General features: G+C 33.2%; 3 protein-coding genes across 7 annotated transcripts; 1 reads left to right on the top strand and 2 right to left on the bottom strand.

The window, feature by feature from the left end:
* Positions 1 to 327: 327 nt before the first annotated feature.
* LOC143217894 (zinc finger protein 800) lies at positions 328 to 4,919 on the bottom strand. Of its 4 annotated transcripts, none has more exons than XM_076442595.1 (8): positions 4,686 to 4,919; positions 4,025 to 4,372; positions 3,628 to 3,903; positions 2,683 to 2,827; positions 2,473 to 2,613; positions 2,263 to 2,414; positions 1,687 to 2,194; positions 328 to 1,611 (listed from the first exon to the last, which is right to left on the bottom strand). In XM_076442595.1, exons 1-8 carry the CDS (start codon positions 4,710 to 4,712, stop codon positions 452 to 454), a joined length of 2,757 nt encoding a protein of 918 aa, XP_076298710.1. In that variant the 5' UTR covers positions 4,713 to 4,919; the 3' UTR covers positions 328 to 451. The 4 variants fall into 4 exon arrangements, with proteins under 4 accessions (XP_076298710.1, XP_076298713.1, XP_076298712.1 ...); XM_076442598.1 differs by having other exon boundaries at positions 4,699 to 4,919; XM_076442597.1 differs by having other exon boundaries at positions 4,025 to 4,411; positions 4,686 to 4,918.
* A 1,615-nt stretch (positions 4,920 to 6,534) lies between these two features.
* Tbcd (tubulin folding cofactor D) lies at positions 6,535 to 13,051 on the top strand. Its single transcript, XM_076442592.1, has 11 exons — positions 6,535 to 7,042; positions 7,114 to 8,794; positions 8,868 to 9,071; positions 9,146 to 9,310; positions 9,384 to 9,508; positions 9,582 to 9,935; positions 10,002 to 10,304; positions 10,380 to 10,680; positions 11,473 to 11,605; positions 11,690 to 11,749; positions 12,060 to 13,051. Exons 1-8 carry the CDS (start codon positions 6,701 to 6,703, stop codon positions 10,659 to 10,661), a joined length of 3,456 nt encoding a protein of 1,151 aa, XP_076298707.1. The 5' UTR covers positions 6,535 to 6,700; the 3' UTR covers positions 10,662 to 10,680; positions 11,473 to 11,605; positions 11,690 to 11,749; positions 12,060 to 13,051.
* Fuctb (alpha-(1,3)-fucosyltransferase 10) lies at positions 10,697 to 13,528 on the bottom strand. 2 transcript variants are annotated; one of them, XM_076442611.1, is made up of 7 exons: positions 12,984 to 13,528; positions 12,599 to 12,638; positions 12,387 to 12,508; positions 12,039 to 12,258; positions 11,701 to 11,890; positions 11,444 to 11,621; positions 10,697 to 11,340 (listed from the first exon to the last, which is right to left on the bottom strand). In XM_076442611.1, the coding sequence occupies exons 1-7, from the start codon at positions 13,056 to 13,058 to the stop codon at positions 10,858 to 10,860; spliced, it is 1,308 nt and encodes a 435-aa protein (XP_076298726.1). In that variant the 5' UTR covers positions 13,059 to 13,528; the 3' UTR covers positions 10,697 to 10,857. The 2 variants fall into 2 exon arrangements, with proteins under 2 accessions (XP_076298726.1, XP_076298728.1); XM_076442613.1 differs by having other exon boundaries at positions 10,699 to 11,340; positions 12,387 to 12,505; positions 12,984 to 13,527.
* Between the last annotated feature and the right edge of the window lie 176 nt (positions 13,529 to 13,704).

Here is a 13,704-nt window from a genome sequence, read left to right as displayed (position 1 = left end):
CTCGAATTAAACACAAAATCACTGAAACAACTTTTTTATGTATAAATTTGCCACATGCATGTACATACTTTCGTACCAAAATTTTACAAAACATCTTAAACTAACATAAGGATGGATTGAATCCTTTAACAATCTCATTAATGCTCAAATATAATATCATTATTTTGATGAATACTGGGTGCCACAAGTAAATTGGATCACTTACATATCCAATACACCCTGTATACAAGACACGAGCAATAAATTTATAAATGTACTGTTTTATGTACAACACAAATTAAATAACTCTGTAATTTTAAAAAAATACGGTGAATGGCAATATTTAAAAATATTCTAAATTCGACAATATTAACAATTATTTTACAATAGTCAGTATGAACAATTTATGTGTTCATATATTACACAATGTAACTCAATTCGAACAAATATAATTTGGTTGAAACACTTATCCCTAGCTCTGACATTGTGGAAAGGACAGACCACCTTTCAATCTCTCCCCAATGAACTGAACATTACACTCATCCGCAACATTGCTCTGACAATCAATTGACACATCATTATCTGATAAGCGCTTGAAACGTTTGGACTGTTGCTCATTATTCCTCCCTGTAATTTCGTCTTGACTTAGAGTTCTTTTCGTGAGTGTCTTACTAAATGGTTTCACAATTAAAGAGTCCTTTCGCAATGTTACTTCCTTCAAATCATAAATAAAGTCTTTGTTTAGTGGTTTTATTTTATTACGGATGGGTCGTTGTGGTCTTGGAAAGTCTGATAGACACACGATATCACTATCCTTCGCATCAGACATTGTGGACGATTTCTCCTTCTCTTTATTTTGTAATGCAATTTCTTCGTCCTCCACTTGTTTCGTAGAATTCACCTCTGGAGATCCAAATATGACTTCCATCACCATTTTCCTAAGCTCAGGATCTAACTCAAGAGTGCTTTGTCCTTTAACACCATTACTGATAGTCTCTTGAGTATCTTCATTAACTTGTTCTTCTAATGCAGTTGAATTTATGTCCATTATTTTTGGGTCCACTTCACTTATCACTTCTTTGTCTGCTTTGTTTTCCATTTCTGTTGTCACTTTGTCTTCTATATCTGTATTTGTTTCGCATCTTATCTCTGTATCCTTGTTTGTTTCTATCTCTGCTTCTTTATTCGCTATTTCTGTTTCTGCTTGGTCCATATCTGAATCCTCTAACTGGATTTCTTCTGGTTTCACACAGTTCACAGGAACACTAATCTCCAACACCTCCGGGACATTGGATTCTTCCCCTAAATTTGTTCCTTCTAAAACTATTTCCTGTTCAGACACAACATTGTCATCTGAGATTTGACTTATCATATCTTCTATAACAGCACGATTATTCTGAGCATTGTGCATTTTATTACAATGTGCCACACAGTCACATTTAACGAAACACTTGAAGTTACAAATCTTGCACCGGTAACGGTTCCAGCCTACATGTATGGCAGCGTGTCTTCTTAGATTAGTCACAGAGGTGAACTTTCGTTTACATGGAAGGCATTGCAGTTTCTGGAAACTCACTAGTGCAGCTATTTTCTTTTCCATTATCAATGCATGATCCATTTTCTCAACATTATCTGTACAAAAAAAAATCAATTTATTCTGTTACCTGTTTCTTTGTATAAAAATTTTAATTATCATTTCTTTCATACCTTCGTCAGGATTTATTCTCTTCGCACTGTCTTTATTCTTTCTTTTCTTACTACCTACACTATTTTTATGCTTGTTCATATTAGCATAAACAATTTCTAAAGATTCAGAGACAGTATTCACAGCAGGCAAATTATCTTTTGCAACAATTTCCTGTACTCCATTCACTGGAGCTGTTGCATTTTCATGGATCCCATTCTCAGCAATTAATTCCCCATCTTGTAACATCTCCCAGTCTGCTTTACTCAAAGTAGCTACAGCTTCAACTCGTATGGATGTCTCAGTGGTATTGTTGATCTCCATAGAAGTAGAACTGTCTACGGTCTCACTGGAAATTCGTTCTGGTGACACTTTGTTTGTTTTCTTGATTTTCGTTGTACTTTCACAGGCTGCAACGCGCCTGTGGCAATATTGTGAGTGTGCAGATAATGCTGCTTTCCTATCGAACCGTTTCCCACAACCTCCACATCTTTGCAGTTCTGTGTCAGATTCTAAATGATCCATCCACTCCTATTGATAAAATATTACATGCATTCACTTTTATAAAAACTAAAATATTAATATAAGAATTAAAATACCTGTGTTTCATTGACTCGTGACATACTAGTCGTTAATGATTTACTAGCTTGTTCCTTCTGCAAATCTTCTGCACCAGTCGTGTCCTTAATAAAAGCTGCCTCTTGTATCTGGGATCTGAGCTTTCTTACGTGTTCGTTGGTTTTCCTATGAACTACAATTTACATTGATATTAATAAACTGATGTAAAATTATATTTTGATTATACGTACCCTTGAACAAGTGACGATAAACACTCCATGTGTTCGCAAACGTACTAGGACAGTACGGACAAGGGTAGCATAATCTGTGAGATGTATGTAATGTCCTTGTGTGTACCGCCAATGTTTTTTTTGTTGAAAATTTTGCATTACCTGATGATTCAAAAATATTAATCAAAATAAATACAAAAATGTGTGCTGAAAGAAATGATAATGGCGTACATATAGAACAGGTGAGCTCAACTTCGGAAATACTTGCTGGCTCTTCATTGTTACCATTACTTGAATCATGTTTGGACTGTAAAACCAGTCCATCTGGACCTAACACTGCGGTATGCTCGTTAATCATGTTCCTCAGCTCTGTTACCTGAATTGAATTAAAATATTATTATTGCATAACTTAATGACTACTTCATTTTCACATTGATAACACAATGTAATAATATTTTTGTTTTTTGGGAGTGAGAGAACATTGGTAAAAGAATGTCTGAAGGAGAAAGAAAACATGAGGTGGAAATTGAGAACTGCAAAAGGGAGGAAGACTACTTGATGAGGAATAGACTAAACCAACTAGGAGTGCAACAAAGGGGAGAAAGAAGAGAAGATACAATAGTGGAATTGAGAAGGTGGGACAGGTAAGTGTAACAGCAAGTGCAATGTAGGAAGATGCTGAGTGCAAGATTTAACCAAAAATGTAGGTACTTAAGAACATTAGAATTACCAGAATACCTGAGAAGAAAAGGGAAAGATGGGAGACATATGATAAGAAAATGTAGGGAACTCTTGAAAATGGTATATGCATAGAGGAAATACTGAGTGAGAGGGGGTCAGAGGAAGCGGTAGAATGGCTGAGGAAGCTAGGGAGAAAAAGGAAAGAAAAGTGTTGAGAGAAAGATAGGAAAAAGATAGCTCAAAGCAAAGTGTATGAGTGGGTACGAGAATGTACGGAAGGATGTGAGAGTTAGTAGGAATTGTAAACAGAGTCCCTTTTTATCGGAAGGCTAAAACTAAACATTTCTATTCTAATATTTTTGTTTTCCAATAACAAATAATTTCCTAAAAGTTTATGTTTAAACAAAGTTTGATGAGAACAAGACACCTTTGGCATACCGATTTCCTTAGATATTTTTCAATTAGAAAGTTAAAATTTGTAATTGATCACTATACCTGTGTCTTCATAAGATCTACATGATTCTGAATTGAAACCACTGGTTCAACTGTCTGGTAAACTGCCAATGAGTTTGATTGCACAGCTTCCAAACACACATGCTCAATGTTGTCGTGTAAACTTTCTTTCTGCTTTTTTTGCAGCATATTTACAATGGAGATGAGATCTTTCTTTTGCTCTTCTTTAGAAACTTGGCTTCTCAGGATCCTATCATTCCCGCAAGTTTCCTGAAGCTTAGTTTCTGGTATTTGTATATTTGGTTGACTTGTGAGAACCTGAAACATATTTTTAACTTAGAAATAAAATAGAAAAATACAATAGAACAACAAGTTAACTTGTCTTGATGATTTTCATTGTAACCCTTACACAACCAATGAAATTAAAATTAGAACATACACTGTCATGATTCTCGGAAGATCTTCTACAAAATGTAACATCAAATTTCTCTTTGCAATATATGCGTTTGTGTGAAATGAGATTGACAAGGCTCCTAAAGAGACTTCTGCATATACGGCACTCGTATACCAAGTCACATTCGTATGCCAGAATTGATTTGACCTCGTCGCTACCATTTTCCAAAACTCTTGTCAGACAGTATAAAGACGACACGCTTGTGTCTATTTGCTGATGCAGTTGTGACAAATCCGGATTGGCAGGTGCTACCTCTTTCGAAGCAAATTTCACCTTTCCAAATTTACCATTTGGCTTTTTGGTCTTCGCTTTTGCTTTCATTGATTTCATTTTCTGCAAGTATTATGCATCCAATTTACTATCTTGTCAGAACTGAAAGAAACAGTTGCAGTTACGAAATTATGTAAGCTTTCCAAAAATGCTAAATCAAATACGAAAATCACATAAAAAATACAAGATAACAAATAATGTAATAAAATAGAACAAGGCAGCTACATTCAAGAATATATTAATAATATTGTATTCGACATATAGAAAGACTAATTTCAAGTAATTTATTTTTGATAATTTATTTTTTCGAGTATAGTGGACACTCGAGAATTTTTGAGAAAGTTACATATTTGGAATTAAAACGAGAAAAGCATACAATAGAGATGTACCGTCTCTCCTGCATTTTACTCCGTAAAAAACTATTTTCACTTGGAAAATTTCGTGAATATGAGAAAAAAAAGAAATCAAGAATCAGGTGGGCGTGTTGGAAGTCGATTTCTTCACGGAAAAATCACACAAATTAGTTCTTCTCGGCCGACACGGATTCACGATCTCGATCGGGCTACAACCTCCATTTTTCCGAAAGCCAGAAGTTCTTGGCTCCACCGTTTCGACTAAACGGTATCATGGGCAGCACATTCATTTCGACAATTGAAATATTCTCTATTATTAATAATTTATGCATTAAACGTTTGTTAATTCTACATTAAAAATTTAATGAATTCGTAGGTGTAGATTGTGAAATTCGTGAGAAAATGTAGACTATAAATTTGGGGTCTTTTGAATATATAATGAGGAGGTTATGTTGCTCGGGTTCTTGAAATAAATTTTAAAATTTGGATGTGTACTTATTCGTCATTACATAAGATTACATAGTAGAGTAGGTGTTTCAATTGAATAGAATATTATATTAATCGAATTGGATATACGTTAATTTATTGAATTTAAATATATTAATTAAAAACACTATTTAATAATAATTGCAAAATTGTATTGGTCATTTGAATTAAGATACATTCTATTCATAAGTTCATGTTTCTATTTTTGTAATTAATTGCAATTAATTGAGTTAATTTCTAACACTGAATAGTTATTAATATTACCTATAAGCAGTAATTGACTATCAATTTCATTAATCAATTAAATCAATTGAGAATTTTTAATTTAGTTCATTACTAATTTTGTGTGTGAGAGAAGTTTTAAATATTTCACATTTATTTATTTCATATATTATAATTAATGCAATTAACAATTTTCGTTGAAAGTGTCATAAACGTTAATCGTTGCAAACATTATTCAATTTAATGTCTATATTACAGCAGAAATATTTTGGAGTATGTGGGCAATAATTAAAGTATAGTCAAGCATATGTGTATGAGTTGGTATGGAAATGAGTGAGTGTGATAGTAGATTGTATAAAACCAAGTCCATTTCTGGGCTACGAAGCTAAAATAAATTATTATAATGTCTGTATTAACATTAAATTTATTCTAGAATAAATTAATCAATAGAATCATGAAAGCATACTGCAGAATTGGCATATGCGATAGAAATGTAAAAAATAATTCCATCTTAGTTTTGCATATTATTTAAAAATGATCATTTGCCACTTGTCAAAAGTATAATATTCACTTATATATTACAAAGTAATTCAAATGATGACTTTAAAAGAATTGTCAAATTGAAGGGAGTTTTTAGACATGTGTATACTATTCTAAGAAAAACATAATTTTACTGAATAGTAATAATAATTCTAGTTGTGCAACAAATAGAAAACAGAAATTATGTAAGAATAAAATGCAGTTTAATGGAACTATATATATAATTAAATAATTCTATATGCTATCCATGAAATTTTACAACTAAACATTATAATTTCGTATAACTATTCTGTTAAATATTCAATGTTTAATTTAACGTTTTCACTTTGTACGTTAATTGTGATTAAATTCGTTAGATAAACTAATTTAAACACAACTTACTATATCGTAAATAAAATCGACTGTTTTTATTAATATATTATCATTCAGATCTAAAAAAACATGCACATAAACAAATTTTGATATAAGGTATTTATGAAAATACCACAACCGAAGTCAATTTATAAATTAACTGAAGTATGTATAACTTTTATTATATTTACCTATACCTATTACATACATTGAAAATAAATATACATATATATATATATACATATAATGAATTTGTAATCAAAAAACGTAGTATGTATCGCGCATGCGCTCGGATCCGGGTCCGGTAAGTCCGGTACTGCGTTTCGTGAAAACGTGAAACGTACCTACGAGATTGTCACCTTTGCATGCTTGTTTAGGGAAACTTGATTATACATGACAATAATTTTCGTGAGCGTCGAGGAGGAGCAACGAGAACAAAATGGTTCTAAACGATTTTCCGGATCCAGAAATAATTGGTTGTGGGTTCAGTGCATTTAAAGAGATTGACGAAGTGACTTCTCTGATTTCGGAGTTGAAAAAAGATGATTTGTCACCGAGTCTCGTCGAAAAAAATCGAGATCGATTCAATTTCATTCTGTCACAATATCAGGATCAGAGGCAATTATTAGATCCTTATCTAGATGACATTCTACAGCCGTTGATTGACATTGTCAGAGACAAACACTCGACAGAAAGTATGCAACACAATGCATTCAAATACATTTTCATCGTCATGTCTGTCAAAACATACAAAAAAATCGTTACCTATCTTCCACACGAGGTACATAAGAATTTAGCATTTATTTTCTCCATGTGTTCCAATATTTAAGACAATAAAATTGTTCTGTGTAGGTAGCGGACCTTCTCCCAGTTCTACGAATGCTAGAGAAACAAGATCCAAACAACGTAGAGACATGGGAGACTCGATATGTGCTCCTAGTCTGGCTTTCTATAATATCAAAGATACCATTCCCACTTTCTCGTTTGGAAACTTCTGATGTTGCTTCGGAACAGTTAATAACTGTTAGAATCTTGAAAATATGCAAATTGTTTTGTTTATCAAAAGATGCGTGTGCTGTAGCTGCAGTCTTTCTCATTGCAAACTTCTTGACAAGATCAGATGTCAAGAAGTTGTATTTAAAAGAAATGATTGTATGGTGTTTAGAGTGTGTCAAGAATGATCCTTTCAGGCATGGCCCATTAGCAGTTATAGCATCCATATTGAAACATGGTGCTAGGGAAGATGTTAAGCCACATGCTCAAACAATTTTAGACGAAGTTTTGCAATTTCATTTAAATGATAATCCTGCAGATCTCATTAGAAAGTTTGGAATAAAAATTGTACAAAGGATTGGATTAGTGTTACTAGGAACGAGACTTGCATCATGGAGATATCAGAGAACCAGTCGTTCTATATGTCTGCAGCTTAGCGCTAAGTCTCCAAATTCTGTAGAGAATTCAGAAGAGGCCATGGAAGTTTCAGTGAATCATGATGAACAGGATATTCCACCGGCAATAGAAGATATTATCGAACACTTGATACAAGCCCTCCGAGATAAAGCAATCACAATACGGTGGTCTGCTGCGAAAGGAATTGGTAGAATCACTGCAAGGTTGCCAATGGACTTAGCAGACGATGTTGTGGGATTTGTGTTGAATTTGTTTAACGGTCGAGAATCGGATTCTGCTTGGCACGGAGGATGTTTGGCACTTGCAGAGTTGGGAAGACGCGGGCTCGTTTTACCTCACCGTTTGAGTGATGTGATACCAGTTGTTTTGCAAGCTTTGGTGTTCGACGAGCCAAGAGCATATGGATCGATTGGATACTTGATCAGGGATGCTGCATGTTACATTTGCTGGTCATTCCCTAGAGCATACGACCCAGATATTTTTCAAGCGTACGTGAAAGAAATTGCAGCTACGTTGGTCGTTGTCACTTGTTTCGACAGAGAAATTAATTGTAGAAGAGCCGCGTCTGCAGCGTTCCAAGAAAATGTTGGCCGACAAGGAAACTTTCCCTATGGAATAGAGATATTAACTATCGCTGATTATTTTGAGGTTGGTGTCAGAAACCATGCGTATTTGAAGATTAGCATACAAATAGCCCAATACAAAGAATACACGAAACCGCTTATCGACCATTTGGTAGCAAGGAAAGTCACACATTGGGATACAGCGATCAGAGAGCTTTCAGCTAAAGCGCTCTTTAACCTAACATCTGCAGATCCAAGCTACTTCAAAGACACCGTTCTACCAAACTTAATAGAAATGTTGAAATCAATCGATTTGAACATAAGACATGGTGCTGTGTTAGCAATTGCAGAGATTCTAGAAGCATTGCACAACTGTTATAATGAGAAAATTGAAAACATCATTGGACCAACTGCTACAAACAATATAAAGGACATAGTGGACACATTACGCAAGAGGGGACAGTTCAAAGGTCTGGGAGGCGAATTAATGAAACAAGCTTGTGCGGTGCTCATAAAAAAGTGCTCGATTGTACACTTTCCAATATCCATGGAAGTAATTTGTAAGTACATATTGCGCGTACATGGTTTTATACTTGTATGAATGACTACTTTTTAAGATAAATTTGGTTACAGACGATTGGCAGAATCTTTTGGAGGAATGCTTAGGTCACGAGGTGTCTGTAGTAAGAACAAAAGCTGCTGAAGCACATACAGAATTCTTTTTTAAATACTATGCCAATGTACAAAGAGATGAACGTGACATAGTTATCAACCGTTATCTTCAGAACTTACAGTCAAGTAATCAGCTTGTTCGGATAGGTTTTGCACAAGCTATAGGTAACTTTTTGCATATTAATTTTAACATTTGTGCAGTATTTTATTGTATATAATCTTAATGTATTCTTCTTTAGGATATTTTCCTCTGTTTATAATTTGTGAGAGAGTAAAGAACGTGATACAAGCTCTAATTAAGTGTACAGAAATATCAGAACCAACATTGAAGTGGGCAGAAAGTAGAAAAGAAGCCATCCATGCGTTGATAATGATGTGTCAAACTCTAGGAGTGAAAGAAGCAGGTTTGTTAGAGTATATATGTATGTCACTAGTTTAATCCTCGTCCGCCCACCATAATTTCTTTTGACTTTGCAGATAAATGGGAAATATTTGTGCACGATTTATACAATTGTTATTTACTGGCACTGAAGGAGTATACGATAGACAGTCGTGGGGACATAGGAGCATGGGTACGCGAGGCAGCAATGATGGGTTTACATGTAAAAACAATTTCTTTATAAATCAATTGCCTCTATTATGTGATTTGAATCAATAATGTGTGTACAATTTTAGATGTTAACGAATTTAGTGTTTCAAGCAAATTTGGTATCTGTATTAAACGAAGAGTTGATGGCAAAAGTAATTGGAGGAGTGGCACAGCAGGCTGTAGAAAGAATCGATGGGATTCGAGCACAGGCAGGAAGTGTTTTTAGTGCACTCATTCATAACGACCCTCCTCTACCAAACATTCCGTATCACACAGAACTAAAAAACATATTCCCATACAATGAATGCAAGGAAACCATAGAATGGCGGATGGAGTCTGCAACTTTTCCAAGGTTCATTAAAATGCTGTCATATCCTCCTTACGTAATGAACCTTCTGCAAGGAATTGTTTTCAGTGTTGGAGGTCTGAGCGAGTCTTTGGTGAGTATAAATACACAGATGATAACAAGTTATTTTATAACACTTATACTCGAATGCTTATTCTAGGTGAAACATTCTAGCGTTTCGTTATTTTCTTACTTGCAAGAAATAGACGAATCTGGTCTCATGAATATATGTCACAAGATATTAATTATTTTCGAAGACAGTCACAAGAATGAAAGAATGATCACATCGATCTTGGCTTTTTTGGATCGACTGCTTAGCTCCGGTTGCATCCAAATTATCCTTGATGATGCTGAGAATGGCATCTCTGAAAAAATTTTGGTGCTCCTCAAACAGGAGATAAAAAATTCTAATAACACTAAGTTGTTGATTAGTAGCATAAATGTATTTTGCCAACTCTTACAGGTACTTTATTTTCTATGATTGAAATATAATAAGAAAATGCTATTAATTTGATTGTAACAAGAGTAATGATTATAGGTACGTGGACCAGTTGGCAAGAGAGCATTCTGTCAACTGAGCATTTTCCTCTGTCATAAATATAAATGTATCCGCAAAGTGGCAGCAATAAAAACTTATGAAGCTTTAACTTTGTATGGAGAGGAAATGGATCTCAGTGAACAGAACTTGTTTAAAATTTTGACTGAATTGAACGTTACGGATTGGGAGAGACCAGTGAATGAACTTCGACCAATAAGAAATCAACTTTGCGAATTAATGGAGGTACCCACCCCCATTCTACAAAACAAGGTTGCGAATTGAACGTTGTTCGAAAACTTTGGTAAGTGAGATTTTGAAGTAAAAAACATTCGATTATAATTAATATTTTATTAGGCAATGATTGTATTGTATAAAAAGTATTTTCATTCTCGACAATTTTGTAGATTTTGTACAAATGTACAATATGAAATATTTATATGTACATCATTTTATTCTACTCCTCCTGCTGCAACGTTTTTCAACACTGTTTCTTTGCATACAATTTCATTTTCTCTTTATTAAACTTTTCTATGTTGATCGTAAAATTATTTTTTAAGTAGTGCATTAAGATTTTAGCCCCACATTTTTCTATAATCCACTGCTGTGTCCACCAATTATGATGATCAATTTTATTTGTTATGGGATCTTTTGGTAATGGACAATCATAGTGTTTTAAATCGATCACCTTTGTTTTTTGATTTGATCTTTGTATACTATCGCAAACGAGACATTCAAACTCGTCTACGTAGTTTCCAAATTCTTTTCGAGACCACTCATTATTTCTATGCAAAGTATTCTTTAGTTTTTGATTCTCTATGTCATAATTGTCGATTAATTTGTGTGTCAAATATTTCTCATATTCAGTTTTATTGTTGGAAAGATTGTTTAAAAAACTGGCTAAACTCTTTGGATCTTTAAAATCGAGTACTGAAATTGCAGACATATTGTTCGGGAGCCAGTCCTGAAAAATGTTTAACCATTTGTGTAGAGTTTCTTGAAGAAAAATATTTTTCTCATTAAATCGATTCAATATTTGATTAGAATAAAAATTGTGATTTTAATACTTTAAATGATGGTGATCCATAATATATAGGTACAGATCCGACTGTAAGAGGCCTCCATAGTTTTTCCGTGATATAATCTTGACAGACTGCATTCTCAAAAGCTATAGTAAATTTGTAATTGGCAATAAATGAGAGAAAATCCTCGCTGTTTAATATTTCGAGGTAATTTTCTTTCAGCCTATATTATAATCACATTATTCGCTAGATTAACTTAAATGAATAAAATCAATCTTTCTAAATCTGTAGATATAAATCACCTTTTATCGAACTGAGCATTATTCAAACATGTGCCATATGAATCCACACGTATGTACTTCATCAACTCTGCTACATAAGTATCCCTATTACTTGCAGTATCACAGTCAGATTGTATGTAAAGTAGGGGTGCAAGGTTCTCTGTGTTAATTATCTTTGTCTTCCGTTCAGTTGATACAAAATACTTTCTATCTAAAAAGAATCATAAATTATTGTGATTTACTTGATTCGTTAGTTTGTATGTACAAGTAAATTATAGAAATACTTTCTAACCACTGCATGTAATAGTAATAAAAAAAACAACATTAATGACAATTTTAAGATTGAAATTTGTGTTTACCCAATAATTCTGTAACTCCAGGTAAATCGATCAAAGTAAGAGGCACATCGCTAAATCTGCTGAATGTTGAGGAATACCTGAAAAGATTCAGAGTTTCCTGTTGCACCAAAATGGGGTTGTTTCTTGGAGATTCTTCGTGAATCAAACCCCATGGAGCTTTATGGGGATTCCATTCTGGTAAATCATCAATTTGAAAACTGCTACCATAGAAAAGGAAGCTCTGAAAATTGAAACAAGAGTAAATTCATTAAAACTAATTTAATGTAGAATATTACTAATTTATAATTGTATTCATAGCAACAGATTAATTTTTATACAAAAATTAGTAAAAAAAGTTGATAACATTACACTTATTTTTGGATGATACCGAAAAGTTCGATTGCTTGTAAAATAACAAGAATGTTTTTTGCATTTACGAACTTTCCCATCGTTTCCAAAAGGAGTCCACCATAAAATTACAGGCACACCTGCTGGACAAAACATCGATAATATTGATAAGGATTTATTTTGTACTAATATTTATAATCAAATATTGAAGGTTTATTGATATTTATATATACCTGAATCGTGTGATGGGTCACTAAATTGAACTAATTGCACCTATAAATTATTCAAAAGTGTCACATTAAATATTTGAATTTGTTTACTTTTTAGTAGATTATTATAAATTTTACAAACAACAGAGATAGTATCGAATATCCCAATTTTTAAATCTTTGTTTCATAATAAGTATATAAGTAAATCTAAAATAAAAATTAATTTCGATTATCGAAAAGAAAAAAAATGTCTAAATGTTTTATGTACCGAAAAGCTGAATAATATTTAATATTTGCACGATAATGTAATTGAATGTAATTATAATTATAAATATTGAAACATAAGATTTAAAACACGTATATTATTACAAAGCAAAACTGTGATACATTTTGTATGCATAATGTATACCTGATAAATTATAATGCTTGCAGATAAGACAGTGAGTACTACGAATAAAAAGTACACTTTTCTTTGTAGTAACATTATATACTTATTTTTCACTTTTTTGTGATTTAGTATTCAATAAAAAATATTACATTTTATGTTTTATAAAAAATTTTATTGCTTTATACAAATTAAACAGTAGTATTTCACAATACAAAGTGCTTTTATTAAGTTACTAAGAAATGAGTAATAATTATCATTCCGATCATGAGTTGTCATTCTTTACTTGTTCTTTACTACATAGTCACTGATAGTCATATATTTAAATATACATATTAGTCAGAAAATCTGTGCATTCAAAGTTTAACCTTTCTACTACAGTAATCTCTTCTGTGCAGATATTTCTCAATTTCTAATGACTAGTAATACCACTGTATATCTACAGAAGGGGACAAAATTTTGTAATAACGTATAATTCATAATTAACGTTATCTCTAAAATACATGGTCAGTTGAAGTTGAAGTTACAAATGGTTACAAAATCAGATGATCGACAGAGTAATACTCATAGACTTATAGAGAATAGAGATAGACCAAGATAGACTGCGCGGGCCGCGCAGCGCGGCCTGTACGAAGCGTTGAAGCCTGCCATGGCGGCCGGGGTATAAAGAGTGAAAAAGAGAGCCTGTTGTGGTCGTAAGGTGCTCTCTTTCTAATTGACGAGTTGGTGGGGAGAGATTCGCCCA

Source organism: Lasioglossum baleicum, chromosome 18, assembly GCF_051020765.1.
Source record: "Lasioglossum baleicum chromosome 18, iyLasBale1, whole genome shotgun sequence".
NCBI classification, from domain to species: Eukaryota; Metazoa; Arthropoda; class Insecta; order Hymenoptera; family Halictidae; genus Lasioglossum; species Lasioglossum baleicum.
The sequence above is the reverse complement of the archived record's forward strand: the minus strand, read 5'-3'. Positions and strand labels throughout refer to the sequence as shown.

Bases quoted from the DNA above. Each gene is read 5' to 3' on its own strand.
- Tbcd (XM_076442592.1), top strand. From the start codon at position 6,701: ATGGTTCTAAACGATTTTCCGGATCCAGAAATAATTGGTTGTGGGTTC. The intron at 8,795-8,867 runs GTAAGTACATAT...ATTTGGTTACAG, and splicing joins AATATCCATGGAAGTAATTT to ACGATTGGCAGAATCTTTTG. The intron at 9,311-9,383 runs GTTTGTTAGAGT...TTGACTTTGCAG, and splicing joins TCTAGGAGTGAAAGAAGCAG to ATAAATGGGAAATATTTGTG.
- LOC143217894 (XM_076442595.1), bottom strand. From the start codon at position 4,712: ATGCAGGAGAGACGGTACATCTCTATT. The intron at 2,828-3,627 runs GTATAGTGATCA...AATTCAATTCAG, and splicing joins TAGATCTTATGAAGACACAG to GTAACAGAGCTGAGGAACAT. The intron at 2,195-2,262 runs GTATTTTAATTC...TTTTATCAATAG, and splicing joins CACGAGTCAATGAAACACAG to GAGTGGATGGATCATTTAGA.
- Fuctb (XM_076442611.1), bottom strand. From the start codon at position 13,058: ATGTTACTACAAAGAAAAGTGTACTTTTTATTCGTAGTACTCACTGTC. The intron at 11,622-11,700 runs GTGATTTATATC...ATTATAATATAG, and splicing joins AATGCTCAGTTCGATAAAAG to GCTGAAAGAAAATTACCTCG. The intron at 11,341-11,443 runs GTATTAAAATCA...AACATTTTTCAG, and splicing joins ATGGATCACCATCATTTAAA to GACTGGCTCCCGAACAATAT.